The sequence below is a fragment of the Dermacentor albipictus genome, chromosome 1 (genome assembly GCF_038994185.2).
Source record: "Dermacentor albipictus isolate Rhodes 1998 colony chromosome 1, USDA_Dalb.pri_finalv2, whole genome shotgun sequence".
In the NCBI taxonomy this organism is placed as follows: Eukaryota; Metazoa; Arthropoda; class Arachnida; order Ixodida; family Ixodidae; genus Dermacentor; species Dermacentor albipictus.
This window is the reverse complement of record NC_091821.1, coordinates 423,596,413-423,617,673: the sequence shown is the minus strand read 5'-3', so window position 1 is coordinate 423,617,673 and position 21,261 is coordinate 423,596,413. Positions and strand designations below refer to the sequence as shown.

Sequence of the window (21,261 nt, the reverse complement as noted above, 5' to 3'; positions counted from 1 at the left end):
TAGTTTGTGATGCAAACACAAATTATTCGTGGAAGAAAGAAATTAGTAGGTGATCAACTACTTTATTTAGTTTTGTAGCTTATCTATCTTACTTTACAATTTTAACCAGGATTTGGTTTTAATTTCATAAGTAATTATTACTGGGGGAACTGAATGGAACCTCGAATGTACTGTCAATGTTCCATTACCTGTTCACTACATAAAATTACCATCTATATTCAGTTATATATAGTTTCGTAATTTAGATAATTTGCAATTGCTAATAAAATATTCTAACCTTAGCCTGTGGTCGATAGTTGATTTCAAATTGTTCATGCCCTACTCAAATGTGCTGGTCCTTGTTTTGATGCCAGCTTCTCTCGCGATCCGCTAGGATAAGCTCACGTTAGTGTAGTGTAATCATAATGGTAGCGGACGTGACTCGTGGTATTTATTTAGTTCGTTGAATTGGAGGAATGGCTGCGATGCTTTCTCAATACAGTACATCGGGATTCTGTAAGTGACTTTCGCGGGCTGTTTACGCGAAGCGCTGTACCATGTCGTGTTCGGGGCGTCTTTATCCTACTTTTCGTTCCAAGCGAGTCGTACTTGTTAGCACGCGATTGTCACACCTAGGATTACAACTGCCCTTCATTGTGTATTTTCTATGCATCGATCAATTTCAGACAAGGCTCCGGTATCCAAGGGGCTGCTAGGTTCGATATTTCTCACATCATGTGCGCTCCACACACCAATACTCGCCCAGGTTAGGCACTACGTCCTGTACGACATCTCGGACATCGTTGACAGGGGAGAGGTGAGCTGTCATTGTTATTCTATCACAAGTAGACATCGCGCTCGTGTCACTGCCTGGCGACATCAGTTCGTTAACTGTGTGTCTCTGTGCGTCGCGTCGGCTAATGACATTGCTCCTCTTTTTGTTGCTTTCTAGTTTTGGAGGCTAGTCACGTCAAAAGTGTGCTTTCTCGACACTAAAGACTTGGTGTGCGGGTCGCTCCTTATCTACTATTTCCGGGTATTTGAACGACGCTATGGCTCACAAAAGTTTGCGGTAAGTACGGCGACTACCGCCGAGTAGCAGTGCCACCGGTGATCAGCAACCGACTTTGTTTGGCACCTAAATTTGATGTTCTCATTCCAGTCTTTCCTCTTGGCTGCATCGGCAGTGGCCACACTTTTGGAGCTTGCATCTATATACACGCTGAGACATTTCGAGATCCCACTGTCAACGTTCCCCAGTGGACCGTAAGTGCATTGCTGCTCCTGTTCCACACATATTGCATGCCTTATTTTTTACCATTCCATAAGTGTGCATACACGAGCCAGAAGTGTGAGCACCCTCGTGTCGTACAATATCTTAGATAAAGGCAAACATGTTCTGCCTCTGCTGAGAGAGCAACTGCTTGGCACTACTAGCAGTAATGCATATCTGGTTATGTATATCTGTGTTTGCTGAGACATTGTTTAATGTGAACAAAATTTGAAGTTGACCTTGAGTGGCTACGTGGCATTAACATTGCTGAAGGGATCGGCATTGTTCCTCTAGATTTGCCAGTGCATATTTCTAATGGTACTACATATAAAAATGCACGCATACATACATACATGCATGCCGTACATACTAGCGTGCAGCCCATAATATGCAATATTGCAGAACATGATGATGTTGCTTTGTTGATGAATGCCATGAGTACAGATTGTGCTCTAGAATATTTCATTTTCCATTCCAGCTGTGTGGCCACATTTCGATCAAGACAAAATCTAAAACTCTCATGCATGTAAATTTAGGTGCACAAACGCCAGGTGGCAAAAATTATTCATAGCCCTTCACTACAGCATCCAATCATAACCCACTGTGCAGTTTTGGGGCATTGAACCTTGCAATTTAATTTAATGATCTTTCATTCCGATGGCAATTACTACTACAAGTATGCTTTGCTAATAATTTTTTAGTATTTGCTTTATCTGCTTACATTACTGCTCTTCTATAAAGATCTAGAAGAAAAGCGGGGCAAAAGAAGTTCAACTGCAAAGGTGCATCATCTTGCTGCCTCTCATTTTGGGACGTTAAAAATATTCAAAATATCATGCAAAACCAAACATTTACTCATTGCATGTACATATAAACAATGTGTAAAGTTTATTCCGTATATTTTTTAGCAATATCTGATTGCAAATTATAAAATTCTTATGTAAATATTACGGTGCATGAAAGGATGCGTTTGCAGGCACCTGAACTAGATGGCGTCGCCATACTGAGGGAGGCTTGGGATTGTGTTCATTGCACGACTCGTCTGAATCGTGTCTCATCATCTGGAAATGAGCGCCTTTGCAGAGTAGCAACATGGCAATGCCCTTGTGCATCCGTATTTCAGTGCATGGGTGCTATGCGGAGCTTTTCCTCTAGAGTTGGTTATATCAGCTATGATAATGATTATGAACGTAGCTGACTGTACATGTGGCCAACCTTTGCTGTCTGGTTTCTTGCAGCTATGCGTTGGTGTTTTCACTTTTTGTGAACTACCTGCTCGATATCCCACGAGTGGCCCAGTCACATGTGCTGGGCATCCCTGTCACAGGGAAAACGCTCACGTACTTGCTCGGGCTGCAGGTGCGTCATTTACATAATTTTCTCTGCATGTTTCTCACAGGTGTAATACACATCGTGCAGCATTTTTAGCATAAATATTGAAGGTTCTGTGTATGCACCACACCATAAGAGCAACTTCCTGCGAAAGCATTTATGTAAACCTCTCACTTCAAGAGTCCATGCAACAGTTTTTAATGCCTCCGTGTTTGCTCTACATTCTTTCTTGGCATGAGAATTAAATTAAAGAGAAAGAAGCTATGGTAAACAATGTATGCAAACATAAGTTATCAAATTCAAGTTCAGCATGAGGTAGAAGGTGGATTATTAATCAAAATGAGCAACAGCATAAATAAGTATTCAGCATCTCATGTGGCCTGTGATAAACCTTTTCATCCGAGGTCATTTGTTCTCAGGTATAGGTCCTAATTAAAATTAGTGTAAAGCATCATTTGGTTGTTTTTACACAGGACTCACAATGCCACACAAACATAGCATTGCATTTTTCTCCAGTCATCATAGTTGACTCTGTGATGTCGCCTATGCACTAAACCACCACAGTGCGACATTGTTATCAGTGCCACAAAGGTTGCTTTCTTGGGTGTGTTGCAGGACTCCTTAACTTAAGCACTTTGAGTGTTATTACAGGTGAACCTGTTAGTGTGCATCTGTGAAGCCATTATCACCTTTTGTAGTAATTCCTTTTCCTTCCCCTCCTCACTTGATAGGATTGTTGGGAAAGGCAGTTTCGAGTGCATTTGTCAAGTGCTGTGTGACAGCAGTGTGCAAGGGAATGCATGAAGTGCATTTTATTCACTTTGTACCAGTCTCCTACATCATACTGCACCCCTTTTGCTTTCGCAGGTACTTAGCACTTCCAAGGAGACAGCAGTGTGTGGGCTGTGTTCATTGGTGAGTGGATCACAGACTTCATTCTGTGGCAACTTACGTTCACTGTTGTTGTGCGTAACGATCTAGTCCTGCAAAGCTCATAACTAGAAATCGGATTATTGGCAAATGCCGATTTCTTCCCATGCGTTGCACTTGCACCCTTCTGGTGCATGAGCATGAATTATGGGTGAAGAAGTTGTTCAGCACTGAATATATGGTACCTATAAATGCCTATTTCGGTTGTTTGCTCCTATGTATGCCTATTTTTCCTTTTTTACACCTGAAAAGTCATTTTGCAGGGCTGCTCATTATGTTTTGGAAGCACATTCTTCTTTCATTAACACTTAGCAGCATTGGCAGATGCTGTTACTAATGGCAATGCACCTGGCAGTGTGATCTGGCAAATGAGGGCTTGCAGGGTAGTGTTTATTGATCCTTTAATGGTATTTCACTACTTCCTAACACTGATTAGTAGTGAACTAGAAAAAGGTAATAAAAAGTCTGTTTCTTCGGTAGTGACACGCAACTTCATGTTACACTGAAAGCGGAGATTAGAGAGAAAAATGGGCGCAGCATTTTGATAAAGGTGTACTGTTGGCTGTAGCTTGGAAAGAGTGCTGACTGTAGAGCACACAGTGTGTACTTTAAATGAATGCATGCAAAGTTTTCTGGTCTGGGACCACTATGGGCTGTAGTTGCACCTTACCCTTATTTAGTGCCTCTACTCTTTCGTGGTTGTGCAGAGAAAACCAGCCTTTGGCAATTTATCTAAAGCAGTAAGCTCTGCCACTCGTCCTGCTCTCTTTATTTAGATAAATGTACATAAACAGGTACAAGCTGTTGTGCTCTAATGTATGATTTAAAAAAAAAAAGCTTGCAAAGAATATAGCCACAGTGATATAGAAAAAGTGCTTACGGAACAGTTCTTATGAACAATGCATGGGGTGTGACGTAGCTGCTGCACCATAACACAAGTTTATTAAAACTTCTTTCTGGGCGAGTTGGTGCATATTTGATTTGAAAATTATAGCAGCATTAACACATGCAACCACAAAAGAACAAGGACGAGACAAAAGTTTAATGCAACCCATGTGTATTGCAGCAGCTGTTGAGAAAGTTTGTACAAGGTTGTGGTCTGCGTAAACAAGAAACAGAAGTTGTTGTTTTTCCACCCAAAGAAAGTTTCGAGGTCTTGGAGGGGAACACGTAAGAATCCCAGCGAGTGTGATGCCCTCAGCAATATGGAAATACAAAAGTGTTCCATTCACTCCTGGCGATTGTGAGTGCTTGTTTTCATCCTAAAAAGCTTATCGCAAGTGAGAAGAGGCACAATCTTAAACTTAAAGATCTAGAGATGATAATCATGTGGTTGTTGTGATAGGCTTTAAAAAGATTTTTGAATGCACATTATTCAGCGCTTTTCTTACTGGAACATTGCATGACTTCTATTCATTAGGAACAAGTTTGACCTTTTATCATTAACGGTTTAGCAGCTTACCTGGTGTAATTTTGGGTTTTTCGTGCTTGCTCCACTTGATGAAATTTTCAGCAGATTGTCTGGCTAATAAACACGCATTGCATGCTCATTGTGTCAGATGCATTGAACAGATGTATTAAATAAACATGTTTGCAGTATGCAGGTTGACCAAAAATCGGTCTCTCGTGTGTCCAAAAAAGGCTCTAGGAATCGATGACTGGCACAGTAAAGTCATTACCTCAATGTGAACTCTACTTCAGTTTTCTTATCAAAATTGGCAATGAACCTTCAATACAGAAAGCAACTTGTGGTTTGTGAATATTTTATAACGCCTTTTTCGCTCCCTATGATGCCTAATAACAATGCTTCAAACACCTTTTTTAGACGCCTAAAACCAATTATTTTGGTGCTTAAATATTTTAGTTCTTAAAAATCTGGCCTCTGCTCATAACCATTTTAATTTTAGGACCTGCTTAAAGTTATAGACAGCCTGCAATCTTCAGGGGAATATTTAATTTAATATGGCAGCAAAAGTCGCAATAACCAAAATAGCGACATGCTAGGTTTGAGTATGAAGTGTAGGTAATATTTTCTAACACGCATGACCAATAATTTGTGTGCAGTTGGTGAAGGCGTAGAGACAGCAAAATTCGGATTGTGTTTTTCCTTTCCAAAAGTTATGTGTACGCAGAAATGTGAATGCTGAAGGTAATAATTATTGAATAATAGGATTTATTCTTTGCAGAAGGGTTGAAATCTGGGCCAGTGGGTACATACTTGAAGGAAAAAAACCAGTCAGAAAACACAAAGGACACGAGGAGAGGTTCACACCTCAACAAGTGGTGGTGTGAAATCGTTGTGGTGTGAACCTCTCCTCTTGTCCTTTGTGTTTTCTGACTGTTTTTTTTCCTTCAAGGATTTATTCATCATTGTACCATCTTCTGAGAATGGTGAATCTACTGCAGTTAACAGCAGCGTAGCGTGTTGGAGTGGATGCGCAAGCAACACATGAAAAGTTGCTGTTGAAACGCATGCAGGATGTGGAAATGGATATGTATAAGAGAATGGTTAAAGGTTTAGTGTTGTTTCAGTGCATTCCAAGATTATGTAATTGGTGCCAGGCTGGCCACTGCATTGCTTACCATTTGCTCTTCAGAAATAGTTAAGTAACCTGACACCAGCTGCGGGAAGCTGAAACCGCCTAATGCAAGCAACGATCAGAAACAACCTGGCACATGTTTGAAATATTGTGCTTTGTAGTCATTTCAATTAAAAAAAGCAAAATTCTGAAAAAATCATCATTTTTTTCCCAGGTGCTCTTTTTTCCGCGAAGTCATCTGATAAAGCCATTTCCCTTTTTACAGGTCAATTCTAGCATGAGATAGTAGTCTTTGAGGCTTTCAATAATTTAACGATAAGCTCATTGTGCTACCATCGCTAGCAACGACTTGTATTGTTGAAAACAGTGTACCTCCATCACTGACTTCAATATGCTGTGTATTTTTGTTCCTGACAGTGTGTTTATGGTCATAGCGCTGATGTTGCTCTTAGATATGTGGCAGCTATATGGCAACTCGCATAAGTCTCACATAGATTGCAGTCTAATTAGTACTGATAAATTGAGCAATTTTTGGCACTGCCATAATTCTGGCATGCATAATTGCCATGAAAGGGGAAAAAATTTGGTTAATCCCTCCCTAATGTGGGAATCTCTGTTAAGTGAAGCTTTCTTTGACATTAGAGCAAATGTTAAAGCAGATATTATGCAAGTGTAATGGTAATAATGGAAATGGTTGCACAAATTTCTTCAATTGGAATGTAATCTTACAAACGTCTCTGTCGCCAAATTCTTCAATTTTCTGTTGCTGACTTGTTCACTTCTTAGTAACTGTGGCTCAATGTACGCTCTGGTCCCATTTTGTTCAGTTCACTTGTCATTGTTATCAAGTTAAAAAGTAGGGCGTACAAAAGGGGATTGGCCAAGAAATAGATTAGTTATTCCAAGTTATAACCCGTAATAAGTTTTCAGGAGTTACCAAGTAAATGCTGTGGAAAGGCGAAATTACGTGTTAGCATAAAAATAACAACAATAAGGATCAATGGTCAGTTATTGAAAATTTCAAAAGAAAAAAAATTACAAATTTAACAGGGCCATCGGTAGAACTCGGTAAGGAATTCTCGGTTGGTCGAGCAAACATCCCCGTCATTGAATCCCAGAGTCAAGACCCGAAGTTACAGAATACTAACAAGATCTGCCAAGGCTTCAGATAGTTAGTTTTTCTTGCAACAATGAAGTGGCCATAAGATAAGAATTGTTCAGTTGCCGCTTCCTTGTTGCAAAACAAGCACAGAAGGAACGTCATCGAACCTGACCTGTGTAAGAAAAAAATCCAGGGAAGTAATGTGGCAATGTAATTTCTTGAGGGAGACCTCGAGCTTTCTAGTGTTATAATATGTGCTATGTCAGGGAAGTAATGGGTGCTATAACCTGGGAAAGCAGCGAATACAGGATCTGATAATGCTTTCATAGCTGCATGCCTACAAAATCTAACCACCGTGATGCGTGCTGTCAGCAGTAAAACAGGAAGGAGTGGGTTGCACCTTTGACACTGAACCAGCAGTTCCGTTCAAAACAAGCCTTATGACCAGGTACCCAATTACATGAACATTTTGTACATGTGCAGAAACTAGTGAATAAAAGAGATGAGGCATGGATGATTTAACAGACCTGTCAGATAGTGAATCAGTAACAATAGCGATTGTTGTACTTGGGTTCAATTTAGGCAGGGCTAGAAATGGTGAAATAAACTCAGCTGGAAAATAGGCACAAAATCAAGCAACCATAAAGAGTTCCTTGCTAGGCCCCTTAGCAAATTTTGGTTATACACCGGAAGTTGTTAGGTGTCATCTAGGGAGCATTCTGACACAAAAATTTTTCAAATCGGCTCATTAAGGCGAGATAGAAATATTTCAGTGCCACAAACCCATGATTTCAGCAGGCAGGCTCCACTGCCAAGCCAGACACTCTCTTCACTTGCCCTGTCTAGCCTATGCAAGCGAAATTCCTTCCCTGCGTTCTCCCATTACTGGAACTTGAAGATCGCATGACTCATAAGTTGCAGGCACTCTCTCTCTCTCCCGCCCCTACTCACTTTCGCTGACAGCGTCGCGCACGCTGTTGTGTCGTTTACACAGCACACGATTTTGTGCACTGTGCACAAAGAAACATGACGCGGTATAATTCAGTGCTATACGAGTGCTACACGAATACTGAGGCAGAACAAGCGGATCGCAGAGCATGATTACGCGCTGGAACACAATAGAAAATGGCATAGTTTCGGTACCTGCGCACATGACCACACGACCCTGGGAACAAGTTGATCAAGCGGAAGTACATCTCTCTTGCTTCGGTGCGAAGTAAAACAGAAAACACGCAGACATTCTGTTTGTGTGTTTTAGTAGAACTAAAGAATACATTGTTGCACCAAAAAAAGGAAAATAAAGACTTGGGAAGGAAGAGTACGAAACAACAGATCGAGCGCTGAACTTAACTGATTTTATTCTTGCAGCAGGACAGGGAGAATTAACAAATGCGCATGCGTACATCAGTGTTGCCTAGAGTGATTCCAGTGACGTTTTTAACAGTTGCAACTCGTTTTCAAACAGAAAAACAGACGTGTCACTAATACAACTCGTGCCTCTCTCTTTAATGTGATATTTCAACTTCAATTCGTCAATTCAAGCAACAGATTGCACAAATAACAGAGGTCTTGAATAATTCTCGAAATCACGTATCACCACGAGCAACGTCACACTACGGACGCGGCTATGTAGGCGCAGGGGCATGACTACGTCGCCATCCGGATCGGAGTGTGGAGGCCGTGAGAAGAAAAAAACAGCGTTCGGTTTGAAATTTCAGATCTTTTCACGGCGCGTAGCAACGTAATACATTGCAGACACGATCATTATCGGACAACATATGCTCTGCGCCTGTCAGCTCAAAATGGCCAGACCTGGTGAGAAAAAAGGCCAGTCAAGTGCAAGACAAAATATTCAGATTCCAGGCTTTTCCTGACGTTGGGATGCTGCATCTGTTGCAGTGACAACTTCTTTCTAGCTACTTGGCTGCTTGTGTTGCTGCCTTGTTCAATTTTTAATTTCTTGCCACTTGTTCCTTTCTTTATTTTGGGAGGGGGGTAGGGGGCATGCCCAGTGACCTAAGTTGTGCAAGTTCCACTGCTACATTCACCAAGTTGTCTATTTGGGTACCTATTCAGTGGCACATTCTTGGTGACTCTGTGGCCCAAGGGATTGTCTACTCAGCAAGACAACAATGCAAAGTAAAGGGACAAGGCAAAGAAAGCTTTATGCTTTAAAATATTTAACAATGTGACCAATTTGGCTTGCTCACAGTTTTCATGCTTTAGAAATGTGCATGGCATTTAGATAGGCTGTGCACTTCTGCCTTTCAAAGGCTTTTGAGGCTTCAGATGGCATGCACGTCTTCTGCACACTGAAATAAACTACTAATTTGATGGCTGTTAAAATTGCGTATGCAGCTGCAGTCAGCCACCAGTTTCACTGCTGTACAGTGCAATGGCTGTCAAGTCAAAATGCCCTATGGGACATTGGTGACAAAAATGTGTGCATAGCATGTGAAAATGTGGAAGATGTCACTCAGCTTATATTGTTAGAATGTCACTGTATCCATCCAGAACACAGGGATGTGGTTAGCGTGCCCAAGTCCTTCGGCGTTAAGGACAGCAGGAGATGCATAAATGGCATCTGAGGTGGAGACTATGGCTAAAGGATTAGTGGCAGAAAAGAACGCACAGTGAAGATGTAAAATTTTAAAATTAATTTATAGCCTGGCATAGAGTTATTAAAGATTCGGTGTTTTGTTACCGTAAACTGCATATGTTATAAAAGTGAGGAGAAGAGGCCCAGTAGGAAGGGAAGAACCTTGGTGATGCATGCCACCACTCCGTTTCAATAGGGACTCTGTTATCATCCATCCATACACAGTTGTGAGGCAAAGCGGGTGCCCAACTTGACAAGTGCATATGGGGGTATCCTGCAGATGGCCGGAGTGATATGCCGCTGGAACCTGCTTTGGGTAAGCTCAATAGTGCGGGTGCCCAGCTGGATAGGCCGACTGTGTGGAGCGACAATCGGGAGGCTGATGCGTTCCTCACCGCCTCGGGAGGAGCCCTTCATGGGAGCCACCCTCGAAATCCAGAGGCAGCAGCAGGCCGAGATGCTCGAGCGGCAGCTGCTCCTGCAGCACGCAAGGGGTTCCCGGACGCCACCTCACCTCGCTGCTGCTGCCATGGGCATAGTGGGTTGCTCATGTTTGTTCATGTATTTATGTAGTATGCCTTACAGGCCCATTAAAGAGACACTAAAGGTAAATACAAATTTGACGTGGACTGTTTAAACACCATTCCAGAAACCTTGCTTGTTTTGTACCAAGAAAAGACCGTTTACTAGAAAATGGCATCTGAAAGGTTCGAGTACCTTTATTGCAGTTCAAACCTAAATCCCTCGCCACCCAACCAGGGAGTGGTGACATTGCATATGCCATCACTGCCCTTCGCTGCCGTCGGTGAGTAAAACAGCGACTGACAGAAGGCGGTGCAGTTTTTTGTACAAAACGCAAACACGCGGGTGGAGAAACCAAACCAAGACAGTCCAGTGTATTCGCCACTGCAGCTGCTTTTGGGCAACGTGGACCATTCGGGCATTACGCAACATCATACGGAAGTGGAATTCTCTGCCGATTGCATTTTGTCTGAGTTTCGTGAGCCAGCACAACCAGCGCAGCATGATAATGAAACTACTGAAACGCAAAAGTGCAGGTGGTGCAGAATCGAGCGAAAATGAAACCTCTCGGCTGCCCACGTCGTTGTCAAGGGTAATGTCAATAAGTTCATTTTTCTAAAATTGAAATGGAGCTGGACAAGTAGTGTTTTCTTTTGTCTTATAATGCAATACAAGGATGTTATTATAACGAGTAGCTGAGTGCTAGTGACAGAAGTTAAATGAGGAGTGCCTTCGTTATCAGGCAAGTACTTGAACGTCCTGTGAGAGTCTAATCGTGTCCCGCATTTACCTCAATTTCTCGATTACCAAGGCTCCGTTCGCAATAATATTGACACCTTAGAGATTCTCGAGCACTAATTTATCACTTTGCTTGACATATTATTTGCCTTTAGTGTCCCTTGAAAGGCCATTGACATACCTGCCAACTCCTGCGTGTTTGGTAGTGTTTAGGAATTTTGTCTCGTTTTACAATTTCGTGAATGCTGAGTCAAGCTTCATGAAAAATAAATTCTGTTCACGGAAAAGCTTTAAAGGGGTTGAAATACGAGGCAGCACAATGTTGCAAGGAAATGCATGCAATAAAAAAATCGGGATGGTATGTGCACCGCCCTCTCCTGTAAGCACAGGACACCACCTACCAGAGTGATGCTTGCTTCGAAGAGGATTATTCCGACCCGTTCCTAAAGAAGGCAGAATTGGCTGCAGGGCACTGTGACCTAAAGACAATGCGTTGCTTGTCGGTCGCTGCTGTTTCAAGTTTCCTGTTGCTTGTGTGTTGTTTCTAGTGGTAAATAATCGTTATTGAAGTACCTATATATCTCGGAAAAGGTGTGTGCTCAAGGCCAGCAAAGAAATATCTCTCTGGTGGTACTAAACATGAGAATCTGGTCTTGAATGTGAAAAGAAAAGGGTGCAGGAATAATAATGGCACTGTCTAGATCTTCAAAATGCATTATTTTGCTCATGTCATTGCTAATCCTATATGTCCTAAATTGTTGAGCTATCAAGAACTTCATTGTCCATCTTGTTTTAGATTCTTCTTCCGAGTCCATGGTCACTATTGTTCACAGAAGACTAGCAGAGACTTATTTCAACTGTTCATCTTTTTTGCCGTGGCATCCAGAGCCGACAGCAGATGGCGCAAGGCTATGCAGAGCGGCTTGTTCCCAGCTTGGACGACAGTGACGCTTGGAATAATATGATGAATACAGAAGCCTATGGTAACTTTTTCTTTCTTATTCATCATAATGTCAAATATCTCGTCAGTGTTCTCTTTGTGTCCTTGCTTGTTTTATTTCTGGGCCAGCTATACTTCTGTTGATAGCTAAGGTGGGGAAGCTTGCGGTCGATGGGGCCACATTGCTGCTCGTGCTGTTTGGTGCACTCAGATAGACCTCGTGCTTTCACTTTAACCGAGACAAATTGCTTTTCTCTTGTGTTGTGCTTTGTAGACATTTTGTAAGTGCATATTGCCTATCTTTCTCTTAGTTTGAATTGTGTCTGTTCTATTTGAGGGTCTGTGCCATATTTTTTTTTTTTTTTCATTCCTGAATGTTTTATTCCCTACTTCAAGTGGTTTGCTGGCTGTAAACATTTTCTTTTTTTCTTTTTTTTCTAATATTATTGAATTTCTGCTCTTTTTTTTTTTGCCCTGTGTTGGATCTGTAGTATGATATGGTATTATGAACAAATAAATAAGCACACTTTCCAATGCCCTCTCCTATGGTGTACAATTTGCATCTGTTGAAGTGCAAGTTACCACAAGGTTATTGAAGTACAGCTGAGAACGTTCAGCTGCGCAGCTGTACTGCATGGCTTGTGTAGAATACACAGCCCCATATCCTATGCTGTAAATTTGATCATGGCTGCTGTGGTGCACTGTTGGAAACTTGCTACAGTTGGTTTGTGAACTTCAGTGCTTCGTGTTTGCAAGTTATGCCTGTCTCAGAACTAGTAGCCTGGTGTGTTTGTTAAATCAGACCTTCGTGGTAGCTGCATACTTCTAAAACATTTATTTTGTTTCTACTTTGTTCAAATGCAGAAAACCGAAGCAACATACCAAATGGTCACTCTACAGAGGAGCAGGTATGCTGGCTGGAGCGCTTTTATAATTTTTTTATTATTGTTATTATTATTACTGCCTTGCTTGTGCCACATGCCCTGAGTGCCTCGGGCCAATATTTCATTGAAGGCAGCATAATGAAACATGCAGCACACTCCTGCTTGCAATTTGTGCTTGTCATCATCAGCACAGCAAGAGTTCTATGCTAGCTGGCACATTTTGTACCACCTTTATTCATTTATACACTATCTAAAAGAACAATGCGCTGCAAGCACATTGGCAATTGATTGGACAATAGGTGTCCAGAAGTGCACACTTCTTTTGAAATCCTGGAATACAGTGTGAAACATGATGAGATGGCTGCGCCTTGTGGCAAGTAGTCGGAGACAGCTTTCAATGTTGTCGTGAATCATAACTGGTGGGGATATCTCCGTGTTCACATTTTGTTACGATATCTTCTGGACTATAGAAGTTTAAAGCGATAAATTTTGTGAAGTGCCAAGTCTACAAGATTTAATTTTTGAAGAACTGCAATGGCGCTTGAAAAATCCGAGACGAGATTGCGCCTGCTAGATTTTCCTATGCTATATCGCATAGCGAAATCAGCTCTGCAATGGTCTTTGCTGCACGCAAGCAGTATTTCCAGCTCATACTGGCAGCTTGTGATATGCAAGTGAATGCTGCTCGCAATAGTTGAAGTGGCTACATTTTAGTGTTCAGATTTGTGAACACATGTGCAAAGCCTTGTTGCAAACTGCACAGCGCAGCTTAGTTCGCACATACCCAGTTACTCAAGTTGGCGCTAGGGAGGTTCATTGAATCACAGTGCATACCTAGTGTCACATACCCAGCGACTCAGGTTGGTCCGACAGTTGGTTTCAAACCCAGTTCCCTCAGCACAGCAGCCAAATAAATGCTCTACCCATTAGACCATAGACCAGGCAGTGACCAAAGTGTGCGGGGAAAATGGTAAAAGACATAGTTAAATGTACAGCCGGCCTCTGGAAAGTACAGGGAGCACACTAAATGTGCTAATCAAAGTAAAAACATTCCGTTAAATCTTTCGTTACCATGCCTATTCGAATTGATCACCGATGATCGATGCTTTAGATTGCCAATTTTGTCACATTGGAGCCATTTCTTATCCACTTAAGGCTGTCCAGTAGTTAGTACAGGCACTGAACTTTCAGAATTCGTTTAAACTTATGCACTCCAGCGACGTCGTGATTTTTGACGGGCCTTTTTGCGAACTAAGGTGCATATGTTGTAGCGAATGTCGCCTTCTGCCACGCTCGAGAAAAAAGCATGCCGCACACGATTACGCTGCACTAGCATCAAAATTTTGTAGTCAAGTGACTCCCAGCAAGTCAAGAATTAAATTATATCACCAGCTTTGCCGTCCGACAGTGCACGGCAGTGACAATTAACTGGAAATGACTCCAGCTATTCGCTAGTGAGCTTTGCTTTGGAGTCTGAGTCATTTTATTCTGCCAAAGTGTATTTCTGAAGGTCTACTGCAGGTCCAACAACTGGACCTGGCATTTTCAACCAGCTTCCAAGAGTTTTGGTTTCGCATCTCTTATAAAATCCAGGCAAGGGGCGCTGCCAGTGTCACTGCACAGTTATCGAAAGTTGCTCCCATGGCGTCGTCCCACATGGCTGCATTGCGAGAAAAGCATTGTACTCAAAACTATGCTGCACCCGCACTTCAATTTAGTGATGTGGACTTGAGTTATTATTCGGAAGATGACAGCAAAGCAGATTCAAGCTCTGATGGGGACAATGTTTTGTGTCAGCATGGGACATCCGCAGCTGCTCACCAGCGAGTTTCCTTTACGGCATTGAGCAGTCTGCTTCCTTGTGCGGGCTTATCTGCCTATCTTTTTTCACGACCTGAGAGCTCTATTGATTATCTTCAGAGTGCATACTTCGCTGAGTTATGATGTGCTACCATCGGCAGCAAAAAAACTTCCGTTCATGCTAAGAAGGTCGCTCATAGCACGTCTTGGCTCAGCATTACAAATCAGCGCAAGACAGTTTACAGCGGCGTGGGATTTCTTTCTTCCCTGCAAAGGTGATACAGTCAAACCCCGTCACAACGAACACCACATTAACGAACATTTCAGATTAACGAACTTTTAAGAAATCCTGTGCCAACTGCTTATAGTTTCAATGTAAAAATATTTCATAAATAATTAATATATAAATTATAAATTAATTATAATTATAATTATAAATTAATAATAAATAAAAATATTTCACAAATAATTGACAGCAGGCTCCTACACATGTGGGAAGCAAAGCGAGCCCTCCTAAAGAGATGGAAATGCCAAAGACATAATAAGGCGTTGCGCAAACGCATAGCGCAGTTAGACAGAGACATCGAAGAACACGCACTTCAGGTATGCAGGGCACAATGGGAAGACACGTGCAACGGCCTCGAGAGGCAGATGACCGGGGCGAGCGCTTGGCGCCTTTTTAGACACCTATTAGATCCGGAGGAGACTCGGGCCGCTCAAGGCCACAAGACTCGTAGACTCCTAAGAGATTATAAAGGCGATAACTTCCTTGACGCCATACGTGACCGTTACTTTAAGAAAGCCGAAAGCATCCAGTACGCTGAGTACGACGGCGTCACAAACAAGAAACTGGACGCGGAATTTAGCGAATCGGAAATTCGGTTAGTCCTGGTCGAACTCAACACTCGATCGGCGCCCGGCCCAGACCGGGTTACCAACAAGACTCTCCGAAACCTAGACGACGAGTCAATCTCCCGACTCGCGGCCTACGTCAATGAGTGCTGGCGAGAGGGTTCCCTTCCCGAAGCGTGGAAACGGGCCCGCGTTATCATGATTCCTAAACCTGGCAAGCAAGTTACGCTCGATAATCTAAGACCGATTTCGCTTACGTCTTGCGTCGGCAAAGTCATGGAACACGCAGTTCTCACCCGCGTGACCGACTTTCTCGAAGATCATGACGCGTTCCCGCACACCATGCTAGGATTCCGCCGCAACCTCTCCGCACAGGACGTATTGCTTCAACTTAAACACCAGATCGTAGACGACACTACCAGCTCCACTAAGGCAATTCTAGGCTTAGATATTAAAAAGGCCTTTGACAGTGTTAAGCACGAAGCGATCTTAAAAACAATTAGAACATTAGGACTAGGCCAAAGAATGTATAATTACGTTAGAGACTTCCTCACGGGCAGGCGCGCATGCGTCGTCGTCGGTGACGAGGAATCACCGGAATTTCAGACGGGTCCGTGCGGCACGCCGCAAGGATCCGTCATATCACCATTACTCTTTAATTTAGTTCTACTTGGTCTACCCGAGAAATTAACAGAAATAGAAGGATTACATCACAGTCTCTACGCGGATGACATCACCCTCTGGGTTCCCGGAGGGGGATGTGACGGTCACGTCGAGCGAACGCTACAGGCAGGAGTAGATGCGGTTCAGAATTACTTGCGTGGAACGGGCCTCGAGTGCTCGGCTACCAAGTCCGAACTCTTACTCTACAAACCCACAAGGAGAGGTCGTAAAACCCTGCGCGAACAGGAACGGGAATATTCCAAAATACGCATTACATTGGCAGATGGTACTCCCGTACCGCACGTAGAGAAAATTAGAATCCTAGGGTTACACCTGCAGGCAAACGGCCATAACGGAGAGACGGTGCGAATACTTCGTCGTTCGGTAGATGACACCATCCGACTCTTGCGTCGCATCACGAACAGACGCAATGGTATGCGTGAAGAGTGCGCGATCCGTCTCGTGCAGGCGTACGCGATAAGCCGCATAACGTATGTTGCCCCCTACCTGAGGTGGATCGGGTCCGAAAAAAACAAAGTCGAATGCATGATCCGAAAGGCTTTCAAGAGGGCGGTCGGCGTTCCACTCAACGCGAGCACCGACAAGTTTCTAGAGCTCGGAGTTCACAACTCTCTCAACGAGTTAATCGAGGCGCACGACATTGCGCAATACGAACGATTATCCAGGTCAAAGGCAGGTCGATGCATCCTCGAGTCGCTCAGCATCGCGTACCACACTCAGCATGGAGAAAAGATGGCGGTTCCCGCCTCTGTTCGCGACCGCCTGATCATCCCGCCGCTTCCCAAGAACATGCACCCGACGCACCACGCCGGGAGACGCAACAAACGAGCAAGCGACCTTGAGAAGAAGTTTGGTAACAGCAACGAGGCGGTGTACGTAGACGCGGCGCGATATGGAGGAGGGAGAAGCGCGCACGCGATAGCGGTTGTAGACCGCTCGGGTAGGTGCCTCGCGAGCGCCACGGTGACCACGGGACACACGGAAGCGGCCGAAGAAGCCGCGATAGCCCTAGCGCTCGTCGCGGTGCCGAACGCTGCGATCGTGATCAGCGACTCGCAGGCGGCAATCCGCGGCTTCGCGCGCGGTCGTGTCTCGCGGGAAGCGGCCCGCATACTCCGAATTTCTGACGACGGGGACTCGTCTTCGCCCTCGCAACCCCAAAATTCTACGGTCTTCCTCCTCTGGACCCCGGCACACACCGATGTTCCGCTAGCGGGAAACGAGGCGGCCCACGCCACGGCTCGAGGTCTCACACGCCGAGCCGCCGCTGATTATGTGGCCGCCTCCGCCCCCGAGAGCGGGGCATCGGATCTGCCGGATCGGGACACTACAACAGAAACACAGCAACAAGAAACACACTGGGCGTGGGGCGATCGCCTAACCACGTTCAGAGACCTCACCCAACACTACAGACTCGAAAGACGCAAATTCCCGCCACCACACGATAAACTGAACAGGAACGAGGCCGTGACGTTACGCTTGCTCCAGACACACACCTACCCTAGCCCCGCTATCTTACACCACTGCTATCCGCGTTTGTACCCAACAGACGCGTGTAAAACATGCGGACGCAGAGCAACGCTGCGACACATGCTCTGGGAGTGTACCGGCAACAACGGTAATCAAAGCAGCTCCGTTGGCGACGCGTCCATAATCGCGGCTGTTGCCAGAGTAGAAGGCTCGAGCTCCGTTCTTCCCGACGCCGCCCCGGATGCGGGAGCCGCCGGGGACCTTCTCCGTAGGCGTCGCCGCCGCTGGGAGGCGGCTATCAGAAGTTCAGAGCTGGCAGACCAGCTCTGGGCCGTCCGGCAAGCCGAAGATGCCGCTCGAGTCCAAGAACTTCGAGCCGTCACCTGAGGCCACCACATCAAGAACTGCCGGACTATTCTTTACTAAAGTTTCTTCTTCTTCTTCTTCTACTACGAACTTCAGAATAACAAACATTTCAGAATAACGATCGTTATTTAATTTCCGTGTCATCTTAACAACACCTCAGTACTACGAACTCATATCCCGAAATGCGAGGATTCTTAGATTTCAGTGTATCCGTCACGGCAGTTGGAGCTCTAAGCTAGCAGACGACGCAGCACGAAGAGCGGGCGCCTTGCAACTTGCTTCCCGCAAAAACCTGAGATGGCGCGAAAGGAGAAAGATACGGGCGGAGACTTTTTTTCCCTTCTCCGTTGTGGAGGCAACGACGCACCAGGTTTTGTGAGTGGAGAGGCGGGGAGCATGGGCTCGTGAAACCTGAGACGGTGCAGCAGAAGGAAAAAAAAAAAGTAGTAATTAACGCTGAAGTGGGCCTTTTCTTTTTTCCCTGTTGCGGAGGTGACGACGCATCATGTTTTCTTTGCTTGTTTTCTCAGTTGTTCGCGATCTGTCACCCGTATCAGGCCTGTCAATCTTGTTTTTCTTGTGGTTATATTATTGTGTTAGAAGTGCGTGCCGGCGTTCGCGTTACCATGAGCTCAACAACACTAACCACGGCGAAGAAGCGAAAGCAGTTTTCTTTGAGCGAGAGAGTAGAGATTCTTCGCGAGATAGAAGACGGGAAGAAACAATCCGTCGTGGCTAAAGAACGTGGAGCGGCGCGGTCGACGATCGCCATGATTCTCAAAGATAAGGAGAAAATCTTTAAGCACCAGCAAGAATCTCGCTGCACGTTACGGCAGCACCCGAAGACCGCGACGAGTCCGTGTCGGCCACAGATGCGTTGGACTGCTTGCGAAAACTCCGCATATTTATAGCCAAAAGCGGCACAGGGACCGAATGCGTGCATAAGAATGTGGACGGTCTGGAATCGTTCGTGCTGCAGAGTCTGTGCTGCACCCGTCAGAAGACGATCACGGACTATTTCAAATAAATGTGCCTTGTCTGACGATCACGTGTGCATTGTGTGAGAAACGTGTTCACAAGGAGGTACCGTTTCAAAGGTAGGACGTTTGGTTACTGAAATGCTATTGTTATGGCTAATTTTTTGGCTTTCACTATAACGACCTTTCAGAATAACGAACATTTTCCCGCGGTCCCCTGAAGTTCGTTGTACCGAGATTTCACTCTAAGGACAATCTGCAAGAATGCAAACAGATATGCTTGGATGCATAATCTCGTAGTTGCCCAGCTACACTGAGAGCGATCGGTCCTGGAAGAGGTGCATGACTCTATACGAACTGGTGAAGTACGTTCCTTGGACTTCTCATCGGACCATCCTCAAAAGATGCCAAAAAAGCAGAACTGCAATGTGTGTTACGAAGACCGCAAAGCTGAACATAAACCAGACGTGCAGAGCGCAGAGCGCACCTATGCTTCACAAGATCTAGGAACTGCTTCACCACATGGCATAAACGATGAAGTGGTCTTAGTTTCTTTTTTGTATCCAAAGAATGGTGGTGTACTGAGCACTTATTTTTCCATACACTATTGCTGGGTTATTTATCTTTGAAATGTATATACTGAATTTCCTTTGATATTAATGTTTTCATAGATATCATGTTTCTTTATTGCCTTTATCAACTGGAAGCAAAAAATGGTGCTTTCTATAATTTTTACGTTTTACCTAGTAAACTTCATTGTTTGGCTACGTATATTTTTGGAAAAAGCATTTCACTATGCACTATATGCTATTCTGCAATGTGTACTGGAATATTATTTGTAGTGGTAAGTAATTTTTTTCCGAGATCTATAAAAGAACCACCATATTCTCGTCATAACAAAAGAGTTGAGCTCAAATTCGCCTCAGTGGACTAAGGACTGAGTGGGGACTATAGTGCTGAAGAAAATACACTATGCCCTTACAGCTCATAGTAGGGATGCACTTCTACATGCTTCGGGTACCTGAACCTCCGCATGTGGTGAGTGTGTTAGAACTCGTGTAGCATACTGCTCGCACCACTGCATATGGCCTGCTTGTGTATGCAAGGGAACGCTTTGTTTACTCTAAAATTATCACATCTCATGTCAGAATTGGATTTTTCACCGCACCATAGATATGCACACTTGCCGCTGCATCACTTCTTTCCGTTTTTGTCTAGCCCAAGTGTGTACACCCTTGCATTATTGCATTCATGTGACTTTGTATGAAGTGATAGTGTGAGGTTTTTGGTCATGTCATTATGTTCATATTCCTACTGGGATCTATTGCTAGCTAATAATACTGCTGTGAGAACTTCTAAGACTAAGCAAGAAAAGCCAACTTAGCGAAGTGTTTGGCCACTGGTACAAATTGCGAATTCAAATTTCAGCTTTACCACTTCTGTGGCTCTGCTAGCAGGCACAGCTTTTGTCAAGGACACAATATTTTGGTATTTCAGTTCTTGTTTAATACAAACACTTTCTCTTTTGACAACAGGTGCAGACACTTGTGGACATGGGCTTCGAGCGGCAGAACGTGGTCAGGGCCTTGAGGAACTCTAACAATGATGTGCATCTGGCCACCACATTGCTCCTGAATGAGAGCTGAGACTGGCGTTCATCGAGAGTTGTATTATAGACACAGCACGGACTGTGCAATGACAGAGCAGCGCTGTGTGCAATAAAATACATTTTGTGGTTTGTTTACCCCAGCACTCTATATCGCCTAGGCGTATGGCGCAGCACCCGGGATCACGGATGGACAGTCCAGTCACAAACAGGTAACGCACAACACTGGTTGACGCAGCGCTCCTTGCAGTGGTTTTCATAGATTGCTTAGGCGGCATTTTTGCAACAGCTCATTGCGATGCCATTCACCTAAAAAGCAGATCATGAGGCTTGTTTCGCACGGTGTGATTTCAGTTGTGCTTTTGGCCATGCAAATGTACCCTGGACCCATTTGTTAGTGTGGCTTTTCTATGTTCTGGAAGTAGTAACGAGCTGTTCACCCTGCATATGATATTGCTCGAGCAACTTGAATGCAGTTTGTATGTGGTCACAGATCATCTAGTGATTCAATGTGGCCTGCCTGCTTTTTTTTTATTGGGTATTAATTAATAATAGGTTTGCACATGTTTTTACATTGCTTTAAGTATTTATAAATAAAGCAAACTCGATAACTCCATGTGAATCTATTTTTCATTATAGGCACTTTGCCAGCATAAAACTTGCATCT

General features: G+C 44.1%; 1 protein-coding gene across 1 annotated transcript; it reads left to right on the top strand.

Annotated features, from left to right (window-relative positions):
* The first annotated feature begins 336 nt into the window (after positions 1–336).
* LOC135896488 (ubiquitin-associated domain-containing protein 2-like) lies at positions 337–20,732 on the top strand. Its single transcript, XM_065424898.1, has 10 exons — positions 337–495; positions 666–796; positions 932–1,051; positions 1,142–1,245; positions 2,491–2,611; positions 3,452–3,499; positions 10,036–10,293; positions 11,902–11,998; positions 12,820–12,863; positions 20,524–20,732. The coding sequence occupies exons 1-10, from the start codon at positions 456–458 to the stop codon at positions 20,632–20,634; spliced, it is 1,074 nt and encodes a 357-aa protein (XP_065280970.1). The 5' UTR covers positions 337–455; the 3' UTR covers positions 20,635–20,732.
* The last annotated feature ends 529 nt before the right edge of the window (positions 20,733–21,261 follow it).